The sequence below is a fragment of the Saccopteryx bilineata genome, chromosome 2 (genome assembly GCF_036850765.1).
Source record: "Saccopteryx bilineata isolate mSacBil1 chromosome 2, mSacBil1_pri_phased_curated, whole genome shotgun sequence".
Classification (NCBI taxonomy): Eukaryota; Metazoa; Chordata; class Mammalia; order Chiroptera; family Emballonuridae; genus Saccopteryx; species Saccopteryx bilineata.
The window spans coordinates 29,073,358-29,095,994 of NC_089491.1; the positions used below are offsets into that span (position 1 = coordinate 29,073,358).

General features: G+C 47.9%; 1 protein-coding gene across 1 annotated transcript in view; it reads left to right on the forward strand.

The window, feature by feature from the left end:
* ABCA1 (ATP binding cassette subfamily A member 1) overlaps positions 1-22,637 on the forward strand; it is a 131,407-nt gene that overhangs the window by 42,542 nt on the left and 66,228 nt on the right. Inside the window, exons 6-7 of the mRNA XM_066256609.1 lie at positions 12,316-12,437; positions 14,977-15,153. Coding sequence (XP_066112706.1) covers positions 12,316-12,437; positions 14,977-15,153 — 299 coding nt within the window. The remainder of the gene's footprint in view (positions 1-12,315; positions 12,438-14,976; positions 15,154-22,637) is intronic.

Here is a 22,637-nt window from a genome sequence, read left to right on the forward strand (position 1 = left end):
TGGTAAAACTTGTGAGAGTAGTTTGTCAACAGTTGAAGATTGGAAAATGCTGGTATAAGAGAAAGATATTTGGGCTTTGTATTAAGATTCATTTTAGGGACAAATTCAGCCTCATTATGTATGAACCTTGGACACGGTTTGATTCTTTCTGACCCTCAGTTTACCTGAGAAGTATAGATTAGCTGCCTCGAGGGTCATTGAGCATTTAAAAAAAAATTTTTCCTTAAATGAGAAGCAGGGAGGCAGAGACAGACTCCCACATGTGCCCCCACCAGGTTCCACCCTCTCTAGGGTGATGATCTGCCTATTTGGGGCCGTTGCTCTGTTGCTAGGGAACTGAGCTATTTTAGTGCCTGAGGTGAGGCCACTGGAGCCATCCTCAGCGCCCAGGCCTAACTTGCTCAAACCATTTGAGCCATGGCTGCAGAAGGAGAAGAGAGATATATATATATATATATATATATATATATATATATATAGAGAGAGAGAGAGAGAGAGAGAGAGAGAGAGAGAGAAGGGAGATGAGGAGGGATAGAGAAGCAAATGGACACTTCTCCTGTGTGCCCTGACCAGGAATTGAACCTGGGACTTCCACACGCCGGGCTGATGCTCTACCACTGAGCCAACCAGCCAGGGCCTCGTTGAGCATTTAATCAGATGAAATCTGTGGATGATAGCAGAGCCACCGCACACTGTTGACACAGTGGTAAATCTGAGTTGATTCACCACTCCCTCTGTTTGGCTTTGCCAATGTGTTTAATAACTCTCTGGGCCTCAACTTTTCTTGCCTCGACATTGAGACTTGGCAAAACAGCCCGAACATGTTTCCCCTCGGTGGAAGTGCTCCGGAAAGCGTAAGCCCCCAGCGTGTGTCATTTTCGGGTTGATACCCCTGTGTGAACGCACGTTCACAGGGCTCTTAAGTAATGACAAAAGTTCTTAAAACAGTCTTGGCTTTCTTTCAGTTGCAAGGTCTACCTTCTAGAACTTCCCTGGAAGGGCGGCCAGGAACCCAAAGGCCTGAAGTGGATTTACTGAGAAGCTAAAAAAAGATCCACACTCCCTTTCCAAGACCTTTATTAGGGATCTCAGCAATCAAAAATTGCCAAAGTAGGGTTTTTAAAAAATAATTGTTTTTCTTAAACAGAGGTCTCCCTGCCCCCAAGTCTGCCCTGCCAGAGGCCTGGAGAGATAGAAAGAGTGGCCCCCATCCTCACTCCTCCTCCCCCCGCCCGCCACTCTGCCCCCTAGCCTCTCGCCACCCGGCCCACCTGCCCCCACTTTGGTGAACCTGGCGGACCAGCCCGAGCTGAGGCCTCCCAGATGGGGTTGGTGCCGCATGGTCAGGACTGGGATGAAGGAGGGGTCCTTCTGCTTCATTGCTTTTACTGCTCGTTTCCTTTTGAGCGACCTAGATGCCTCACTTTGTGATATCTAACGAGCTCAGTAGCCTGCTCCCTGCGGAACATTCTGCTCAGACCTCCACTTTGTCCCAATGCCGTGTTTCTTTACCAAGCCCTTCATCGTCTCCAAATGGCACTAGGGGCCCAAGCCCCTCCTGATGTCACACCATGTGTAGGGCCTCCTACGTGCCCGGAAGTTGGAAAGTACACGCCCTGGGGGTGGGCCATCCGTACGTCTGTGACAGTCCCCCAGCTTTCCCCTGCTCCCCATGACCAGGTGGCTGGGCTCTGGCCTGCTGCCCTGTCCTATGGCTGCTCCCTCGCTGTCCCCACTGCTTATCCTGGCCAGGGACAGTTCCGAAGCTTGTGAGGGTGCTGTGAGTGTTTCTATTGTTGCCCGCTGTGGCCTGGCCCAGGGACAGGGCTGTGGGTTCTGTGATGGGGCTGGAGGCCAGATCCCCGATGTCCCCTGGGCAGGGGACTTGACAGCTTCCATCCCCAGCCAAGACCTCGGCTCTCCAGGTGCCGAGCCCTGTCCCAAATTACAGCCGCACCAGCACCTCTGAACACAAGCCCCGTCCGAGCTCTGAGGGACTTCAGAAGATGATTTTCCAGACCTGCTCAGTTAGTGCAGGCCAGGTAGGTGGGACAGTGGAGGGATGGCTCTCAGGCTCTATGTACGGCTGCCGAATGATGCATTTCCGTGTGGGTGCCATGTGCACCGTGGTCCAGGTGACTACTACTTGCAAGGGAACGGCGCTCCTGAAGTTGGGTAGTGCCCAGCCTACGTGGCTGTTGGCTGGGCCTCATCTCAGCTTCCTAGACTGAGGGCTAGGGTTGTCATTGACCCGCCCTAAGACCCTGAATAAGGGGCTTCTGAAATACCTTCTCTCCAGGATAGGGAGTCCTCTGAAGCTTATGAGAACTTTGCCGGGAAAGAACAAGGAAGAATGTTGGGCATTTTGTCACTGGGCTGGAGATATCCCTGTGGGGGCCGTCCCACATCACTGAGGTCAGGCGTTGGATAGGGGAAGGGCTGGCAGAGAGAGCTGGGCAGTGCTGCCTGCATCCTGACATCCTGACTCGGGGTCTTCAGCTTTCCCATCCCTTCGGCTATTATTGAGTGTTGGTGGCGTAGCTGCCGTTTTCTGTATATTCATGGCACCAGTCTGGCTTGTTGGGCCTTTCTGATGTGCTCTGTAAGACTTCTGTGAAGTAAGTCCTGAGGGTTATGCAGGCATTTACTTAGGGGATAGGATCATCACTTTCTGGCTTTGGGATTTCCTGGCAATACTGAGAACTCACTGTACGGACCTTGGATTCTGCTTTGATTTCTGATAGTCAAAAAGACGTGATCCCCAGAGGGCAAGGCAGGCATTGGTGATGTGGCAATATCCTTGGCCGTGGCAGGCTGTTGAGGGAAGGGGATGTAAAATCATCATCTTATAAACGTCCCCTGGGCAGTACAGTTTAGTGTTAGGAGAACGGACTTGGCGGCCAGACTGCCTCCGTCAAACTTTGGCTCTGCTGCTGACCAGCAGATCATTCCATAACATTTCTGTGGCTCAGTTTCCTCAAAGTGGAGACGTGAACCGAACCTCTCTTGGAGATATTGTGGGGAATAAATGAGCTGATAACGGTAAAGCCTTTGGTGTAGCACCTGGCACGTAAGGAGTTCCGGGCTTGTATCTTTATCGTACATCCTAAAGAGGGCAGCCCGATATAGCCAGAATGTTCTCCGAGGTCGCAGGATACTAGGCGTTTGTGGGCTGGGCTCAGAAAGGAGACAAGAGGGTTTCCTAAAGAGAAATGCGAGGCTTCCTGCACTTCCTGGCGTCTCGGGTAAGAGACGTAGTGGAACGTTCCCCGAGGCCCGTCCAGGAAGAACACCCTGTGACTCATGGCCACTTCTCCTTCCCCGCCTGCGCCCCGTCATTCCCTTCAGCGGCTGCCCAAGTTGAGGTTGCAGCCCCAGATTTCATCTGGGCCCCCTGTGGGTCATCTTGTTGGGAAGATCTGATGACATATGTGTCCATATTTTGTCATCGGAGTGGAAATTCTTTTAAATCTCTGGGTGACTGCCACTCATGTTCTATGTGTACTTGTCAAAAGTTCTGATTTCAGGTCTTAGGTTTCATATCTTGCATCCTGTCCACCTACCATGAGAAACTTTTCCTAGACCTGTCTGTCACAGCCTGGCTGCCTCCCAGGGCCCAGGGCATTCGTTTGCATCAGGGGTAGGGGCTGTTCCCAGCTCGGCTGCCCTCAGGTGGGTGCTGTGCTGCCGTGCCGTGTTCAGATATCGCTGGAACTGAATCGCATCAAAGGAGACCAGAGAGCACAGCGGCACCCCACCACGGGACAGCATGTCCCCCACAATATCTCACCGCCTTTAGCAAGTTTGGATTCTTCACATTGAGAACAATATTAAACAAAACAAAACCGAAAACAGCATCTCATGACTTTCGCTTTTCCAGTGGAAGGTTTATTTATAATCTTAATGTAATCTTATATCTATAATCTCATAAACATAATCTCATGTGTATAATCTGGGGTGGCAAAGAGCAGTTTGGAAGTCCAGTTTCTAGTGGAGAGCTTCGCACTGCTGGCCCTCTTATCACTGTTGTACGGAGGCACAGGAGGGCAGTCCTTAGAGCGACACTTCAGCCAACAGTCGAAGTTGCCTCAGGCAATGATGCCCTTTTACGGTTTAATATATTGCTACCTTCATGACTTACACCAGCACCGGCAGGTTGATGTTATCACCCTCATTTTATGGATGAGGAGACAGGCTGGAAGGGGTTATGTCTGGGGCCCAAGGTCATAGAAAAAGCTGTGACTTCAGTCCCGGGCTGTCTGTCCCTGAGGCTGAGCGTCTGTCTTCCCACCACACCGTGCTGCTGTGCTGCCTTATTCCAATACCGAGAAGTAGGGGTGGCATCATTAGCTTTTGATGCCAAAAACATGATGAAGCTTTTTTTTTTTTTTTAAAGTAAAACGACTTATTTAATTCTTGATACAGTAGAAAGAGGCAAAGCTTTGTAGCCAGAGCTGATTGGGTTCACACTGGCCACTTGCTTGCTCTGTAACCTTGAGCAGGATATCAGCCTCTCTGTGTCTGTTTTCACGTTCGAAAAACGGGAAGAATGCATTTCTTGTACGTTTGTTTTAGGAGTTTAAAAATATAATTCCTATGATGTGTCTGATGATCAGTAAAAGCTAATCATTGTTTTCTGCACACAGATTACTACCTTATCCCTTAATATATTTTTATTAACTTTAAAAGAAGAAAAACTAAACTATTTATACATCGCATACATGAACAGTTCCTCTGTGATCCAGTCCTGGAAAGGGTTCCTCCTCAGCCCCGAACTCAGAACTTCACTGTCCGTTTAGGTCCAGAAGTCCTTTGGGCCAATGCTACCTCCTCCATGTTTTCTCTTCTTTTCCTTCTGGGCTTCCCTTCTTTTCCCACCGCGTCCTCTACCCGCCGGGCATTGGGAGCGCTCCTGGCCAGCGAGAACTAGTCACCCTTTTCCCTCAGGGCTACCGTCTCCAGTGGCTCTTGAAGGACCTGGATCTGGGAAAACGTGTAATGCCTCTTTGCATCCCCCGATTTATGGTGGCTGATTCTGGAGTGGCCGAGAGTGCTGAGGGCTCCCAGATATGTTCACCGACCCTCTGTCCATCTTCTCTTGGGAGTCAGGGGAAGGGGTCATGTCTTTACATAGCATCTCTTTTGTTCCCTGCCTTCAAGGAGCAGGGAGAAATACTGCTGCTTTGAACAACAGCACTAGTGTGTAGGGTTCTGTAGCCATTTAAAGGTTTGTGGCACTAATGCAAGTTCACATTACATGTAAAATACTTTAAGAACTATGTGGTGTCTAAAGTTATAGAACACCCATTGATTTCAAGGGAAGACTCTGGCTTCCCCAGTGCTTGGGTTCAGGGAGCATAACCCTAAGTTTTCTGGTTTCTCATGGAAACCCATCCCATAACTGTCATCGTGACTCAATCGCCATTTATTTTGAACTTGTTTCATTTTCAACTTGTGTTTTCTCATAGCCAGTGAATCGGTATTCAGGGTACTTGATACTCTTAGTGTTGTTAGTGCTTATCTAACCTACACCCCTAGTAAGGTAGACCTCCGTTTATACAGAAATGCTGGCTCAGGTAGACTAAGTGACCTGTCCAAGGGACACTCACCTGGAAGATTCTGGAACTGAGATTTGAACCAGGTCAGCCAGACTCTAGAACCTGCGCTCTTTCTATTATGCCCTCCCGGTAGAGAAGGACATTTCTGGGTTGGGAACCCCAGGCTCAGGCGACCAGCAGGGAAGTCCTGAGGCTTCCTGCACCCTAGGCTCCTGTCCTTCTTTCACCTGCCAAGGAGTCACCCCAGGGAACAGCCAGGTCACAGCCAGGTCACAGCCGGGTCACCTGCTTTACCTGCTTCTCCAGAGCCCTGGACTTCCCAGAGAAGCCCTCCTTCCCAGAGGAGGGCCCAGCCACCCCAGGGGAACCGTCAATAGTGATCCTTGAAGAAGAAAGTACAGCCCTAGCACCGGGAAAACAAACCAGAACAACAGCATAGAAAACCACTGAGGAGACACCTGAGTGTGTTGTTTGTTACCAGCCCTTTGGTAGCAGAGAAATGTTTCAAGGTCTTGTTTATAAAGCCCGACAAGCCAGGCTGAGTAAAGCCGCACGCTAGAATTTGGCCCAGGCCCCTCAGGCATTGCCTATTTGATGGGCAGAGCTGGGAGACCCTCATGGGGTCCTTTGAGGAAGAGTATCCGGGTTTTGGATGCTGACGTGCTCTCTTTCTTCTCTTCCCCTTTTTTCCGTTCGCCTCCTCCACCCACTTCTCAAGTAGCTGATTGCTGTGCTTCCTTTTCATGTTGAACAAAAGAGACTACAGCGATCTTGAAACCCGAGCTGGGGACGGGAGGGCACTGACCAAGAGTAACCCCAGCCCTCTGGCTGAGGGCTTCCCTCCTCTGCCTTCCTGCTGCTGCCCTCTCTCCTCCCTCCTCTTCCCTCCTCCCCTTGTTCTTCTTCCCTCTCCCCCCTTCTTCCCTCTCCCCCCTTCTTCCCTCTCCCCCTCTTCTGCCCTCTCCCCCTCTTCTTCCCTCTCTCCTCCTTCCTCTTCCCTCCTCCCCCTTGTTCTTCCCTCTCTCCCCCCTCCTCTTCCCTCCTTTCCCTTCCTTCCCCCTCCGTCCAGTCCGGTGTCCTCCTCTGCTGCACGCAGGCAGGCTGGACAGAGTCCGGGGAACAGCAGTGTCTCTGCACCCCCCCACCCAGGTCTTTCCCTGCCACACCCCTCTGCCTGCTCTGGAAGGGTTTCCTTAGTTTGGTCAGAGGCCTGGTGCTGAGAATGGGCAGGGATCTGAGGGTTCTGTCCTGTTCTTCTTTAGCCCACACAACACACATTTCACTTGTTTTGTTCTTTAGACTCCAAGGTCCTGATTTCATTTTTCCTTCTTTCCTTTGCCCCACCTCACCGCACCCAAAGGAAGCTCTTGGGGATTGGGCAGGCCACGATCTGCTCCTCCAGGCAAATCTAAGGAGGCTGCGTTCAGCAGATCCAGTGTTTTTGTCTGCAGTGAAGAGGTTGCAGCAGGAAAGCTCTCCTGGCCTTCTGCTGGATGCTGACTTCCATCCAGTCTTCTCTGCAGGCAGTGTGGACTCTCCGTTTATAAAACAGCCCAGCTCCCTGGTGGCCATGCCCTGTGGCAGCGTTCATGCCCTCTCAGTTACCTGTGGAGAAGGGGGAAAGTGAGGCTCAGGATTACACAGGGCTAGGCCTTGAATTCAGATCTTCTGACGTTATACCCAGGGCTAATTTCCTTTTACCTTTTAATACCATCTGTGAGAAGACCTCTGAGATCAACTTCTCATCCCACGTTTTATAGATAAGAAAACTGAAGGCCTGCCAACTCACCTGGGCAAAGTTAAATGACTAAGTGACTGTCTTTCCCACTGGGTGTTTCCTGTCTTGCCTCTAATAACTGGTCTTTCCTACTGGTCATCTTCCACCTGTGCTGATCCTTGTAGTGAGCTCCTGGATTGATCTTCCCTATTGATTTCCTGTAAAATGCTAGGTTGTTTATTCCTCTGTAAGTTCTGAATAGACAAATCAGTCAGCTTCAACCATTTCTTTCTCTTATGGACAGTATCAGCAGAAAGAACTCAGGAATTCAGCCAGGCAGATACATAACACAGATGCACACACACACACACACACACACACACACACCACACACACGCGTGCACCACACACACACCACACATGCGCCCGCACGTGCACGCACCTTCTTACATCATAAATTCAGCTTCTCCATTTGGTTGGCAAAGTCACTTCTGTATTTCTGTCTATTCTAAAAGCACATGCTTTAGGGGCAGATTAGCAATAAAGCTAATGAGACGTGTCTTTCTGACAGTGATGATGGTAGTCGCCATCTGTATTGAGGCCCTTTCTTGGCACCTGGTATTATGCTGGGGCTTCAGATACACTTTCTCACTTCACCCCCCAGCTCCGCTCAGGGAGGTAGATGCCACTGTCACCCCATTTGGTTTTGTTGACACTTCCCCACTCCTGGCTTCCAGCTTCCACTCGCCTGACTGTCTTCGTGACCTGGGCTGACGCAGCTGGTGGGCTCGGAGAAGCTTGAGCGCTCGCTCTGTCTGGTTGGTTTCACGTGAAGCTGTGTCCTGTTCCACTCTTCCCTAACCACTGCAAGGAGAATGACTCCTCCATCCCTGGCTTTTTCCAGATCATCTCTGTTCATTGGTTAAATCACTCACCTGTGTTCATTCATTCCTTTGTACGGCCACCATTCACGGAGTGCCTTTCTGCACCAGGCAGCACTGCACCCCAGAGTTACAGAGTCTTGGCCATCAGGCACTTCTCTTCCTCCAGGGGAGAAAGAGGTGTGCTCAGACCACTGCACCCAGACCTGTGCGGTGCTGGAGGGGAAACCGAGGGTGCTCTCAGGGCACAGGGGAAGGCTACCTAACCCAGCTCGTGGGTGGGAAAGTCAGGGCAGGCTTCCTGGAGGAGATGAGTCACGGCCCAAGTCATAAAGGAGGGGTGGGCTAAGGAGAGAGAGACAGTTTCAGACATCTGGTTTTCTCCATCTTCTTGGCTTCTCCACTCATTTTCCTGCCAGCCACATCATGGAGAAAAACCGAGACCAGAGAGACACAGCCACTCCGCTCCGGCCTCAGACCACACGCCTTCCTCTTCCTTCTCATCCTGACTTACAGCTCTTCGGCTTTGAGGAATCTCCTCTGTGTTTATCTGCTTGTTGTTAAAGTTATTCGTTTAAAAACCTTTTTGTGAGAACCTATTCTGTGCACGGCACTGTGACGAGAGGGCGTCCCAGTCCCTGCTGTCACGAGGGGCCTTGCCCTTTTCTCACCAGCCGCAGCCTCGGGAGAATTCTGGCTCTGTCCTTCTCCCGAGCGTGGCTTCAGCCCGGCTCCCCACAGCGGAACACCGGCAGACGAACCTCATCTTGGTGAAACGCTCTGTGAACGGTCCTCCCCTGGCGTTCTCGTCCTCTCTCTGCTTCACTGATTTGCCTCTGCAACGCCAGTCAGCCCCTCGAGGGCACGGTCCGCGTGCTTACCTTTTCTCTGTACTTCGTCGTGGCACATTGGTAATATTGAGTGAAACAAACCCTTTTCAAAACCATGGAGAACCATTTATTGAACACTTACATGAGCCAGTTGATCACCATTCATGCTTTATGTTTGAATATCTCTAATTCTCGTATCTCTGAAAGGTGGTTACTGATAACTTCGGCACAGGAAAGCAATATGAATTTCTCAGAGCCATGCTGTTCATAAAAAAATGGAGTCTAGCATCACATTTAGGTTTTTCTGGCCCCATACTACAGATTTTTCTACCACACCCTTGATTCTCAGACCTGTCTGGAATCACCAGGAGAGTTTTATAAAATTCGGATGCCTGGGTCTTAGCCCCAGTTCTGGTTAGTGGCTGTGGGGTGTGGCCGGGGCACTGGGACTTTTGTAAAGCTCCGTTGGCGCATCCCGTGGGAGCCAAGATTGAGAACCTGTGTACTGTACCCCATTGCCTTTCTGTGTGCACACTGGCTGCTGCTGCTGCTGGTGGTGTGTGCCTCTCAAGTGTCCTCACGTGCAGTGTCCATGTGACCGGAGTGCAAGTTCTCCGTAGCCAGGAGTCTTTGGCCCCCTTGCCGCTTCCCCGCCCAGTGACCTCACCACCTCTGTGCTGCTAGGGTCCTGCACTGTTGAATCAGCTTCTTGGTTCCTACGTCTCTTCCAGGGAATTCGGTGATAGGTGGTTAGAGTTTGATCACACCCTGCTGCTCTCATCCTCAGAACCTGTTGACATAACAGAAGAATCTTATAAACACACTGCGCACCCTTGTTGGTCTGGAGATTGTTGCTCGTGACCTAGACCCGTGGCTCGCGCAGCCTGGGTCAGCCTCCCACGCTTGAGCAGCCCCGCCCGGGGTGGGAAGGCTGTCCCGAACTCCCCTAGCACGGTGTCCTCACACTGCCCTGGCTTCCACACTCCGGAGGCGTCGCTGGCCCACCTGTGCAGTGACAGCCCCTGTGTGTTCTTGTCTGTCCAGCGGCTCAGAGCGGTCCGACTCCGAGTGTGCTGCTTTTTCCTTTGTTCCACTGTGCTCAGTGTCTGGCTTTTCATGCCAGGCCTCAGTCGAAGCCACAAGCTGTCCTACATTCCTTCCTGTTTACCCCTGCTGTAGGGATACTGGGACACCCTGGATGTCACTTTGTGTCCCTGGTGTATAATACTAGTGACTGGGGATCCTGTTTACTCCTGGGATATGGCTGCTGGGGGGGGGAGGGGCGTCATCCTGACACCCCAGGACCCTTCTTGGACCTGCACAGCTGACAGGAAGTCTCCTGGGACGTTGCTTGGATACTCTGGAATCTTCCTAGCCCTAATCCCATCTTCTAGTATTTATTATTCAGCCATCATTCACTAGTAATTCTTTGACAGGCCCTGACCTGGGCACTGTGATACAGAGGTAAAAACACACAGTCTGTGTCCCAGAGGCATAGTCTAGTGGGTATCATATACAAATAAAACAATATTCTTAAAAGTGTGGTCCCCAGACCTCCTGTCTTACAAATCCGAACTTATTAACATACAGATTCTTGGGTTTCAATCTAGATCCACTATTTCAGGACCTCAGGGGATTGGGCTTTAGCACGCTTCCTAAGTGAATCTTTTCGTCAGTGAATCTTAGGTGCTCTGAGGTTTGAGAACGACAGAAGCGAGTCCTACAGTAACAGTGCAGTGTCGTATGTGACGGCGAGCACCATGCAGGTGGCCATCTGCAGGAGCACCTGTTCTGAGGAGGAACACGCACCGGGCAAGGAATAGCAGCTTCTTGAAGGCGTCATGAGGAATAACTAGGTGCAGCTGGAAAATCACTTCTCTCGAGGTGTGAGCTGTGCTTAATTCCTTCCTATAACTCTGTATTCCTCAAGTTTGCTTAGTCAGAACATACCTGGATCAGGCAGCACTAATGCGACTCTGGATGGGCTGTTGGGCCGCCCCTAACTCTATCTCTGCGCCTGACCCCCTTAGCTCCCGGGTCTAACTCCTGTCCTAAGCCTCACACAGTAGCCCTGTTTTCAGATATGACCTGTTTCTCTGGAGTTAAATGATTTGCGTTTGCAGGGTTTGCCCCCTAGAGGTCGGGCCGTGCCTGGGCCCGTGGGCTGCAGTCTGCACATGATGACTGCCCTGCTGTGCGGTCACCATCAGCTGGTTTTCTCTTTGTTGGAAGAGGTTAGGTTATTAAGAGTGGGGCAGAAGGAGGAGAGGACAGCCAAGTGAAATAGGGCAGGGGAAACGATGGTATTTTTGAGTCGGGGCCCCTACTAAGCATCTGGTCAGAAATCTCTCCGTTTGGAGATGAAGCAGCTGAGTTCAGGAAGATGCCATGACAGATGCAGGAGACACCCCGTGCACAGCCTGCAACCCTGCGGACTGAATTCTGGGTTTCTGGCCGGTGCTTTTCTACTTTACTACATGGGATTGGAGCCTTTTCTCAGTGTACCTGGGGGGCTCAGTTTTAAGAGGGGTTCTGTACAAAACCCTGCAGCCATCCAGCCATTAGTAGGGGTGATTTGTTAATGTGTACTTGCGTGTTTTCTTAAAGCCCCGCCGACCCAGGGTTTTGGAGCTCTGTATCACATGTTCCGTGTTGGGGATTAAAGTGAGACCGTGTGTGTGCAAAGCGGCTTGATAGACGGAGTGCTCTGCCCCAGTGGTTCTCAAAGTGGGGCCCTGGAACCTCAGCGTTCGCATCTCCTGGGCTCTTGTCAGAGTCGCAGATTCTCCAGCCTTGTCCCAGGCATCCTGGAAGCTCTGGGGATGGGGGCCGGCAGTCTTTCCAGCAGGCCCTGCGGGTGACCCTGCTGCCCACTCCAGCCTGGGAACCACTGTGCTATGAGAGGAAATCAGCCCCAGGGCTGGTGGGAATCCGACTCTAAACACCTCCAGTTTTAGCCGTCTGCGCGGGCAGCGGGGAGGCAGGGCTGGTGGGGCTCGTGTCCGCATCACAGATCTCAAGTGGGGTGGGTGAGAGCATTTCCAAGGTTCAGCTTTGTCCTTGAAGTCACACGGTCTGGATGCAGGAGCGCCTGCCGAGCGTGGTTCTCCACGCCGGTGGGGAGCAGCCCCTCACACCGCTCCCGACGCGGCCAAGCTCCAGAGCCTCGCTTCTCGGCTCGCCCGGGCCAGAAGCCTGCGGTTGCCCGTCGGTTTAAAACGAGGCATTCAATATGATATTTTTCTCCACTCATCCTCTTGTGCTGACTTTTTTTTTTCCCTCTTCCAGAGTTATTTATTAAATGAAAATAAAACGCGATTTCTCGGCAGGTTTGACACTTCGGGATTTCCTGGTGCACAATGAAACCTTCTCTGGATTCCTGACTCACAACCTCTCTCTGCCAAGGCCGACTGTGGACAAGGTGCTGGGGGCCGATGTCAGTCTTCGCCAGGTGAGCTGCCACCGCCGGCTGCTGCGGCGGGGCTGGTGGCCGGGACGCTGTTGCAGAGCCCCTGGGAAGACAGATATAACCCCCTGTCTCTGGAATGGCACGGAAGGAGGGTGTCTGCTCAGATTTCACCTGTTTTTACTTCCCTGCTCGGCTGGCGTTACCAGACCGTCAGAGAGTGGAGTGTACAACCTGCCATCAGGGGCCAGCTGGCTGAAATTAAACTGATTTCTTGCCTGTCAACTGGCATTTCTTGGTAGCTTCCTCCTGAAGTTGGGGGGAGGGGGAGAGTGAATTTATGTTAAGATGAGTGAAACATTTTCTTTAAAATTTCACGGTTCTGAGACAATAACCAGGGTAGAGAGGCTCATTAATCAGGAGCAGCTCTGTCAGCAGATTTGAACGTGGAGTGCTTCCTTTAAAGAAAGATACATATGGAGGAAATGTTCTTTCTTTTTTCTTCTTCTTAATTTAATATAACCAGGAAGTAACATTAGTGTTTCTATAGAATTTTTACGTTACGTTCTTAGAAAGCTACCTCTGGCTCCATTAGGTAGCTCCTGGCTCCTGTGCCGTGGATGGTGGACCCAGCTTGCGAGATTATTGATTTTTAGTGAAGCTTCTTGTGTGTATTCCCTGGCAGGAAAGGCAGCTCCTTCCTGAACCCGTCTCGTGTCCACATACCAGCTTGTCTTTACGATAAAGCAGAAGTAGTGGATGGGTGTGTGCCTGAATGCAATAAGAGCTTTTGTCGTGCACGATCTGGAACTTTTAAAATTAGAAAAATATGCTTACCGCTTGCCCTTATGAAACTAGGAAAATATGCCTTGTGTTTAGCAATTGTGTGGTCGGGAGATGGGCCAGAGGCTTGAGCAGGCGTATGAAAATAGTTGCATTTAGCATGGTTTCCGTCGCCCCCTGCCAATTTCACATCTGTCACGTCCAATCAGTTTGAAGGAAGGGGTCTCCTAAGTGTGGAGGTGGTCTCAGAGGTGTCATTAAAGTCCCTGTGTAGTCAGTGCTCTTAAAACACAGAGACAGAAGGTAAGCTGGCGTCCCGAAAGCAAGGGCAGTTTTAGAGGAAGGCGTCAACCTGGAGTTGCGCACGAGTGCCCGGCGGTAGGTAAACACTTAATGGGAACCAGGGCGGGCCACATGCTCTGCAGTGTTAAGAAGCTGCATGGGTTTTGTGAAGCTTCTGGTTCATCGCTCACCAGATGAACGACAAGCAGGTCAAGCTGCACTAACTTAAACTAACAGGGGAGGTTGTAACGGAGTCATAGAGATGCTGGATCATCCATTCCTTATTCCAGCAATATTTCCTGTCTGTAATGTTCCAGCACTATGAACACAAAGTGAATAGGAAAAGCAAGGCCCCTTATTTTATTGACCTTGCTATCTAATGGACAGGACGGGCCATACAAGAAGTTCAGTTTCGGAAAGCCAGTTAAGTAAACAAAATATGGCCAAGCAGAGGCTCTTTGGCTGGGGTGGGGGGTGTTGTGCTATAATGAATAGGTAAGTATGACTTAGAATAGGCCTGTTGATGAGATGAGAAGCTTGGCTTTCCGGTTCTCTGCTTGGGGCAAGTAAAATGAAGACTTCCAAATTCTGAAATTGCTTCAGTAGTTCTTTGCATCACAGTTAAATATCTGTCCCTACAAATAAATATACTGCTCGCAAAAATTAGAGAGTATTTTATCGCTTCATATTAATTTTGAAATATCCCCTAATTTTTGTGAGCAGTATAGTATACATCAGGGGTCCCCAAACTACGGCCCACGGGCCACATGCGGCCCCCCGAGGCCATTTATCTGGCCCCCGCCGCACTTCCGGAAGGAGTACCTCTTTCATTGGTGGTCAGTGAGAGGAGCACATTGACCATCTCATTAGCCAAAGGCAGGCCCATAGTTCCCATTGAAATACTGGTCAGTTTGTTGACTTAAATTTACTTTTCTTTATTGTAAATATTGTATTTGTTCCTGTTTTGTTTTTTTACTTTAAAATAAGATATGTGCAGTGTGCATAGGGATTTGTTCATAGTTTTTTTTATAGTCTGGTCCTCCAACGGTCTGAGGGACAGTGAACTGGCCCCCTGTGTAAAAAGTTTGGGGACCCCTGGTATACATGCTTTTTTCCTCCCTATAATTCAGCCCAATCCCCATTTAACATATATAAGTTCCAAAATCAGGAGAATGTTTTTTCTCTAATAAAAGTGGTTTCAGGAGTTCACACTTGACATTTATCATCACTGAATCACGCATCCCACTTTTGGGGAAAAGAGTAAGACTTAGAGTTTTTCTTCTCTGGGACAAGGGAGTGGCAGACGATGAGTCAAATGCCACATTCAGGTGTTCGATGTCCTGTCCCATCATGCCTTGACACATCCCAAAGTTCCTTAGAGAGACCTGCTGTATTGGGCTTTTGCCCTGGTGCCCATCCTTCAAAGCTCTATTGATGAGTGCCCCAAGGGCTGCCAAGACCCACTCCCCATCTTTGTAATCTGGTTCTGCTTGTTTCTCTTTGCACGGAACATTTCTAGGTGTTTCTGCAAGGCTCCCAGTTCCACTTGTCTGATCTGTGTGGCGGATCAAAGTTAGGAGAGGTGATCCGGCTTGGCGACCAGGAAGCTGCCCAGCTGTGCAGCCTGCCGCGGGAGCAGCTGGATGCCACCGAGCGGGCGCTTCGTGCCAACGTGGACATCCTGAAGCCGGTCCTGGTGAGTAGGCTGTGTGTGCGGAGAAGCTTCAGGCACTAATTCTTTTGGAATGTGACATTTTTCCTTGGACAACAGGACTTTGTTTTTGTAGCAGCACAGAGTTGGCTGGAGGTTTGAGACGTGATTTAGCTCAGTGGTATTCTAACTGTTCTTTTCAAACTTTTGGGCTATCTCCCAAGGGGTAAATGGAGGAAAGAATGAGATGGGTGCGGCTCTGAGTCTAAGCCCAAAGTTCCTTGTGCCTATTTCCATCAGAGAAGACCTGTTTTTTTTTATTTTTTTTATTTTTAAATTATTTGAGATTTTAAGAGTTTATTTGAAGAAAGACTTCCCAGAGTTTTGAAAAGAAGTCTCAAAACCATTGATAGAGAGATAGGTACCTATTCATTTTAAAAAGCCCACCAGAAAGGAGACTCTTTGAACTGTCACAGTGGGAAAACCTTGGAATTGGATGGAAGCACACTCAATAATTAGCTTAATCAACGATGGAATTGCATTTTCAAAAGGAAAAAGTTGCCAACAAAGTGTGATCAGTCCTAGGACTCAACTAGTTCAGAGAAGCAGTCCGTAAGAATACAGTACATGTTCATTCTTATTCAAAGAGTGGGTATGACCCTGAGCATGTTGGTCACTAGGGTGTTGTATACTATATAGTTCCAGAACAGACACGTTTTGGGGTGGTTTTATGAGCGCTCTGGTGAAATACCTTCCAACAACATCATGTAGCATCCAGTGTTGTTATTTTGCTCACCAGAGAGCACTTTGACTTGTTTGTAGTTCCTCTTGAAACCAGGGAAAGAGCCCTGGAAGAATGATGTGCCTGGAATGAGATGATGTTCCTCATCGTAATAAAAAGAAATCTGACTCCTGTGGGACTCGGTGCCACACAGCCTCTCTGTGGAGAGCTGGGTCCTCCCAGGGGTGCCGAATCTCTCTGACTTTTCCTTTGGCCACATCTCTCTGCCTCTAGCCACAGAGAGTTCACTGCTCATTTCAAGGGGTCATGTGGGTCGACTGGACCCATCCAGATAACCCGCGATAATTCCAGCTTCAAGGCTGAGATTGGTAACTTGCAGAATTTCCCAGAGGAACTGGGTCTGTAGAGCGAGGGCTGCCCTCTCATCCCCGTTCTCACCGATGACCTCGAACAGCTCGCTGACAAAGGTGTCTGTCAACACGGGACACTGTGAGCCGTCGTGACCAGAATGTGAGGTTAGCTGGGCTCGGTGTCTAGTCCTGGCTCACGGCCGTCTCCGTGATGTGTGGGTGGTGTCTGAGCCTTGAGTTGAGGGTATGGAGGCTGAGTCTTGAGTGAGGAAGGACAGGCGTACAGCTTCACCACCATTTCAGTAACAACTTGGATTGCACACCCATGGGACCAGATGGTCTTGACCTCCGATGGTACCTTCACCATGAAAGGGGAAGCTCTGTGTAAGTGGAACAGAGGGTTCTCTTCACACATCGGCTGATTCCCGCAGCACATTCTCGCAGGGGCAGAACTCAGTTTAGAGGACAAAGGAGGTGCAGTGAGTGGTGCCCTGAGGTCCCCGGAAGACCAGTGACCTCACAGATGAGCCGTGCATGGCTGGAAGGAGAAGACGGAGGAGGGGTCAGCAAAGTCATCCTTGTCTTGAAGGGTCTTTGTTTGCTGCCTTCTTGACTCTTAGACAAGGACGTAGAATCCAGACGGGGCTGGGCTCGTGCTTTTGGGGGCTGGAAATTTCAGCTAGTCGTGTATAGTCCTTAAAGCATTTGTGTGGGTTCTTTTGCAGGAGCAAACACTTGCTTTTCCTCTTTTTCTTCCTGAAATGCAGACGTTTGTGTGAAGTATCAGATTTTGTTTGGCTCTGTTTGATTTTACTGCCCAACTGTTTACAACACAGGCTTTTGCTCGGGAAGCAATTGCAATTCTCATTATTCGGTAAATGGAAGGATGGCATGCCCCACGGATTTAGTGTTCAGACAGCGTGTTCACCTGATTCCTGTGGGGAAAGGGGAGCTTAGATCTGCGGATAGAACTTCAGTGAATTTTGCAGTGTGTTAGTCTGGCTACTCAACTCCATCTGTGCATTTTTGCCTCTGTTATATTGTTTCTTCCTTGAAAAGTCCTGCCATTTCTAGGATGGAAGTATGATTTTTTTGGTTCTAAGCTATGTGGTATATTTAACTGTGTTTAGTAACAACAACAAAAAAAGTGAAGTATTTTAATGCCTTAAACAGGTCAAGTTTACAAGTTGATATTTAAATTGTTGAATTGTTTTTAAAAAATTAATATCTTCCTCAGCAATGCATTTTATCATTCACTGTTTTGATGGGAAAAAAAATATTACAAGGTCCCTGAAAGGAAAACTTTATTGTCATGTAGTAAATCATTGGAAAGAGACAATGACTGCTTCTGGGTGGTGAGAGTTATTGATGCTGGTCTGTGGTTTATTTTCTATCTGAACTACAACATAAATCTTAGTCCTGAGTTGGAGTTTATGAGCATGGGCCAAGTGAAGTGGAGATTTTAGTCTACTTAATGAGAATTTAAGGGAAGTTTGAAATGTCTCAATAAATACATGGTAACATGCATCAGCAGAAGGAAAACAAAATTATGCGTTATAATGAAAATATATCCACATTTCACTTTACTTAGTAGTAGAGTCACTGAAATATTTCTGTGTAGTAAGACTTTCATAAATTTTCAATTAACACTTTCATTTCACAGATGTTCTATGTTTTATTTCTAGTTGGTTGTAACTTCTAATGCAATCCCTCCAAATCTTCATTTTGTACTGCGATCCTCTCTAAACAAACACATTCATTCATTCATTCAGTAAATATTTATTGAACCCTGACCTGTGCCACGTACTGGGTCAGGGAGACAGTGGTGAGCAAGGTACGGCTTTCTCGGAGCCTCGCTGGTGGTGGGGAAGTAGATGGGACAGACCAAGCAAGGAGCAGATGCTGTGCAGCGTGGTGATGGCCCCTCTCTGGGTGCTGTGCAGGCCCTGCTGGGGCCCTGTAGCCCCGTCTTTGAGGGTCATTAAGAAGCATCCTCTTAAGTTGGAGCCAAAGAATAGAGGTTAGTCAAGTAAAGACCAGGAGACGAGTGTTCTGGGCAGAGGGTGTGGCATGTGCATGTATCTGGAGGGGAAGAGAAGGTGGCCTTTAGGGGCACATGACTGAGTAGCTCAGAGTGCAGTGGATGGAGCTCTGGGGAGTTTGATGGGAGAAGGAGTGTAAGGTGTGATACTGTGGAGATGAGCAAGGTTAGCTGATCATGAGCTCTGTGAGGTTATCGGGTCTCATCTTTAGAGCAAGGGGAGCGTCCAAAAGACTAGAGGGTGAATGACTCAGTGATGTAACTAGAAGACCTGTGAACCTGAACGACCTTTGAAGCAGGACTCACACCCGTTCGTCCAGCCCTTCTAATGGGCATCTGTCTCCCTTTAGAGTTTTCTTCCACAAACATGGACTGGGCGTCTAGTTAATGCATGCCAGAACAGCATGCTGAACACGGAGTTGCAATGAAACACCAGCTCGGAAATTTCGTCAGATTGCCTCGTAAATTTGCAGGCTTTTACAATTTAGCTTGTAAGCTAGGGAGGAAAGGAAGAAAATAAAGAAGTCATCTGTTAGACCCAGAGAGGATGGGGCACAATGGCCTTTGTCATTCTGGGGACAGCAGCACAGAATGTCATGCTTTTAGGAAATGTTACTGTTGTGATGAACACATTTTGCAGAGGTGGGTGGGAGCTTTTGAGTAACACAATAAGCATTTGTGTATTCTTCTAATGATATAACAGTATTTAGTTATGATCTAAAAATATTGAATAATACATGAATTCCTGTTAGTTCAACAGAGAATGTATAGTCCTTCACTGAGTGTTTTATTTTTCCTCTTCATATAAGAAAATCACTTTCCTCCTGTGGTCAGTAGGGACTGCTATGAGTTCATAGCCAAGGGAATGTTTTTGGTTAGGAAAAATAATAGTAGGAATTCCAAACTGAATTGTTTACTGGAGCTTTTGGGAAAAATGATTTGGCAAGCTATGCCTGCCTTTGTCAAGTAAGCATGAGCCAGGAGCCCGCAGTTAACAGTAGTACAGGCGTGTGGTGCTCAGACTTCATTTAGTGACCTAGTTTCAAGGCGTGTTGCCTGGGGTTAATGTTATTTAAGGAAGCTACATCTTTCAGATCATAAAGGTGCTCATGTCAGCTTATGTTGTTTACTTTCCTTCATTCCTGCCCCGTCTCCCTTGCCTCCTCTCCCTCGCTCATCTTTCATAGAATGAAAGAGAGAAATTATGAATTAGTTCAAATGTACCAAAAGGTACTGAGAGTTACATAAAGAACACCCATGTACCACCCTTCATCATTTTACCATGCTTACTTTGGAGTCTTTCCAAGAAATAAAACATTACAGATACAGTTGATGCCACCTATGGATTCTGTATCTCTTTCATCAGTGATAACCACTATTCTGGAGTTGCGTGCTTCTGTGCAACCTTAGGTATATATTTCGTTCTGTTGATAACAGTGTACCGTGTTGGTGTGCTTGTGTTTACATTGTATAAATGTGTGTGTTCACCTGCAGCTTGTCTTCTTCACTCAACATTAAATTGGGGGGGGGGGTTATCAGTGTTGATACATGTGGCATCTGGTTAACTTTAACTGCTGCATGCTATTCCATTTTTATACTAAAATTAAATAGATACATCCATTCTTCCAGCCTTTGTCCTACTTTGTCACATTGTTTATGGTGTCTTTTGTGGCACAGTTTTTACTCTTGAAAGTTGATGTCACTTTTTTTTTTTATTTGGTTTGGACTTTTTATATTTTGTTTGAGGACTTTTCCTACCCCAAGTTCATAAGTATATTTTTGAAACGTTCATTTTTACTTTTAGCTCTTTATTGACTCTACCCCCCAATTTAATTTTATATAGTGGTTGAAGTGGAAAATTTATTCATTTTTCTAATGTGAATAAGTAGCTGTGCCAGCAAGAGTAATAGACAGCCCATCTTTCCCACCACGTAGTTTGTAATATTAAGTTAGATGATTTGCATTAGTCCATTCTTTGTAGTTTATAATATCTAAGCACAGAAAAGTAAAATGCAGTCTTCAGCAAAATAATAGCTCAATAGATCTTCTAAGCTTTGAACCTGATCTGAATTTAAATTATGTGTTTATTTTTAACCCTGTGATGTCAACCTACACTTGTGTGTATAACTCTAACCAACACTTCTTTGAAAGTGGAAGTTTGTATTGACTACAGGTTGCCAATACTGTTAAAGAATAGTAATAATGTATCTCAAACGATTGGTGTCAAAAAAATCCTAATCATGGCATCAACTGTTCTGGTTATTATTACTTATAGATGGGTTTAGTCAGTGTTTCTTTGAGACTAAAACCTAAATCAGTAAGTTAAACCGAAGCTCATACTATTGACAACAAAGTCACACAATACGGTGTACAGTATTGCATTGGTGTCAGGTACGCGCAGTAAATGTAACCAGGTCCTTATATTTATGTCCTTGGTCAACTACACTTGTAAGTTAAAGTCACACAGGAGGCCCTGCTGTGTGCCTGGATTTTTGCTGAATTAGGTAGCTTTTAAAACAAGGATAAGCTTGACCCAAAGTGAAGACATGCAGGTTGATAAACCTGAAGGAAAAACCATTACTTATGCAGATTTTAATTTATTCAGATGGCGAGGATGTATTCTAAGAAAGGCATGAACTGCTCATTGATTTGTCCCCTCTGGGGAAAGGTGGCTGCTAATGATGACAAGGGGCCAATGTTGGGTCCAGAGTTTTACAAACCTGGTCTTTTGCACTTGGTAATTGATGTACGCCGTTGGTGTGAGTACCTGGCCTCGTGTGTTTGGCACCATCTTGGGTCCCAATCAAGGTCACGTAAACTGATTGACTTCTCTTTACTAATTCACGATCCAAAGCCTCCTGTAGTGTGGGCCAGACACACAACCTCCTTCATGTAAAGAATACTTTTAAAAATCGGTGTGAATATTATCCAAGTGCTGTGTCTTTCTGGTTCCTAAACTTCTGCATGCAAAAGAATACCCTGGGGGTTCCCGGTCACACTCCTACTTCTGGTTCAGCCAGTATCTGAAGTCTGCATGCTTGACATGCACCGCTGTGCGTCTGGTGCCTGAGCTCCAAGGACCACACCGTGTTAGCAAAACCTGGTTATTCAATCCTCAGTCATGATTTCGATCGTATTCAAGTGCAGTTGGTACAACTTTAATTTAATATTTCCTTTTGCATAAGTTAGAAAGGAAAGTATATCACTACTGTATTCAAGTGTAATTGGTACAATTTTAATCTAATATTTCCTTTTGCATAAGTTAGAAAGGAAAGTATATCACTACTGTAGAAGTAAAGCCCATATCACTTACTATATACATAGAAGGTATGCATAAATATCCACTAAGATAAAGACGCATGTGTATACCTATATATGCAGATAGAGAAACACACACGTACATAATCACAACTTTGGGGCAAGTTTGTGTGTGTCTAGTATAAATATACTTAGCCTTGAACTGGAGAGGATTTATAGTTTTAGAAAAAGCACATTGGAGTGTGTGGGTGTGCTCGGAGGGGAAACTCTTAGCTCTGCCCAGCAAAAGAGAGAGGGCACCTCCACAGGAGAGAAAGTCCAAGAGCTAGCCAAGAAACAGAAGGGAGGATGGTTGGGTGAAATGTTTCACAGGACTTAATGTGGCCACTACTGCTTTGTGAGGCCAGCTGACCTGGCCCAAGCAAGCTGACTGCCAGTTCAACCTGGTGAGGAAGGGCCCGGATCACCTGAAGGGAATGCTCGTGCAGAGAAAAGCAGGCCCATTAATTGTTTACTGCTTTGGATCATACAGCTCCGAGTAAGCCGTGCCCTGTGGCTGGAAGCCCTCAGTGTTAACACGGGCCCCTTGGCTATAGTTACACTGTATCTGCTTTGCCTTTTGGTGTAGAGATCTGCCATCTTGCTGCTTAAGGTTCTGCTTCTCTGTTTGTAAGTTTCTTTCATAAACTCTTGATGTGATGCCTGAACTGCCAGCCTCTTTCTTTGGTCTCTTAGCCCTGGGGAATTTCCCCCAGGATGTACGTCTTTATAAGGACCAGGAAACTCTGTTTGTGGGCCAGAGCCTGTTGATTTTGGTAATAAACTGTCAAGGAAGAGAGGAGAAAGGCGGGGATGAAGTTGTTCATGGCTGTGAGGACCCGTGTGGCAGGCGCTGTGCGAGATGCTCTGCACGTGGCCTCTAACGTTCATGAAGAACGGTGACATGTGCGTGGCATCATGGACTCTGCCACAACGCTGAGAAAACAGAGGCAGGAGGAATTTGAGTCAATTGCGCAGGGCTCTGTGTGGCCACCCCAGGTCCCCACAACCAGTGTGACAAGAATGCTCAGAATCTTATTTCTATCTATACATTAAAAATGAAATGGGATTTTAAGTTTTAAAAATTTACATTAAGGTA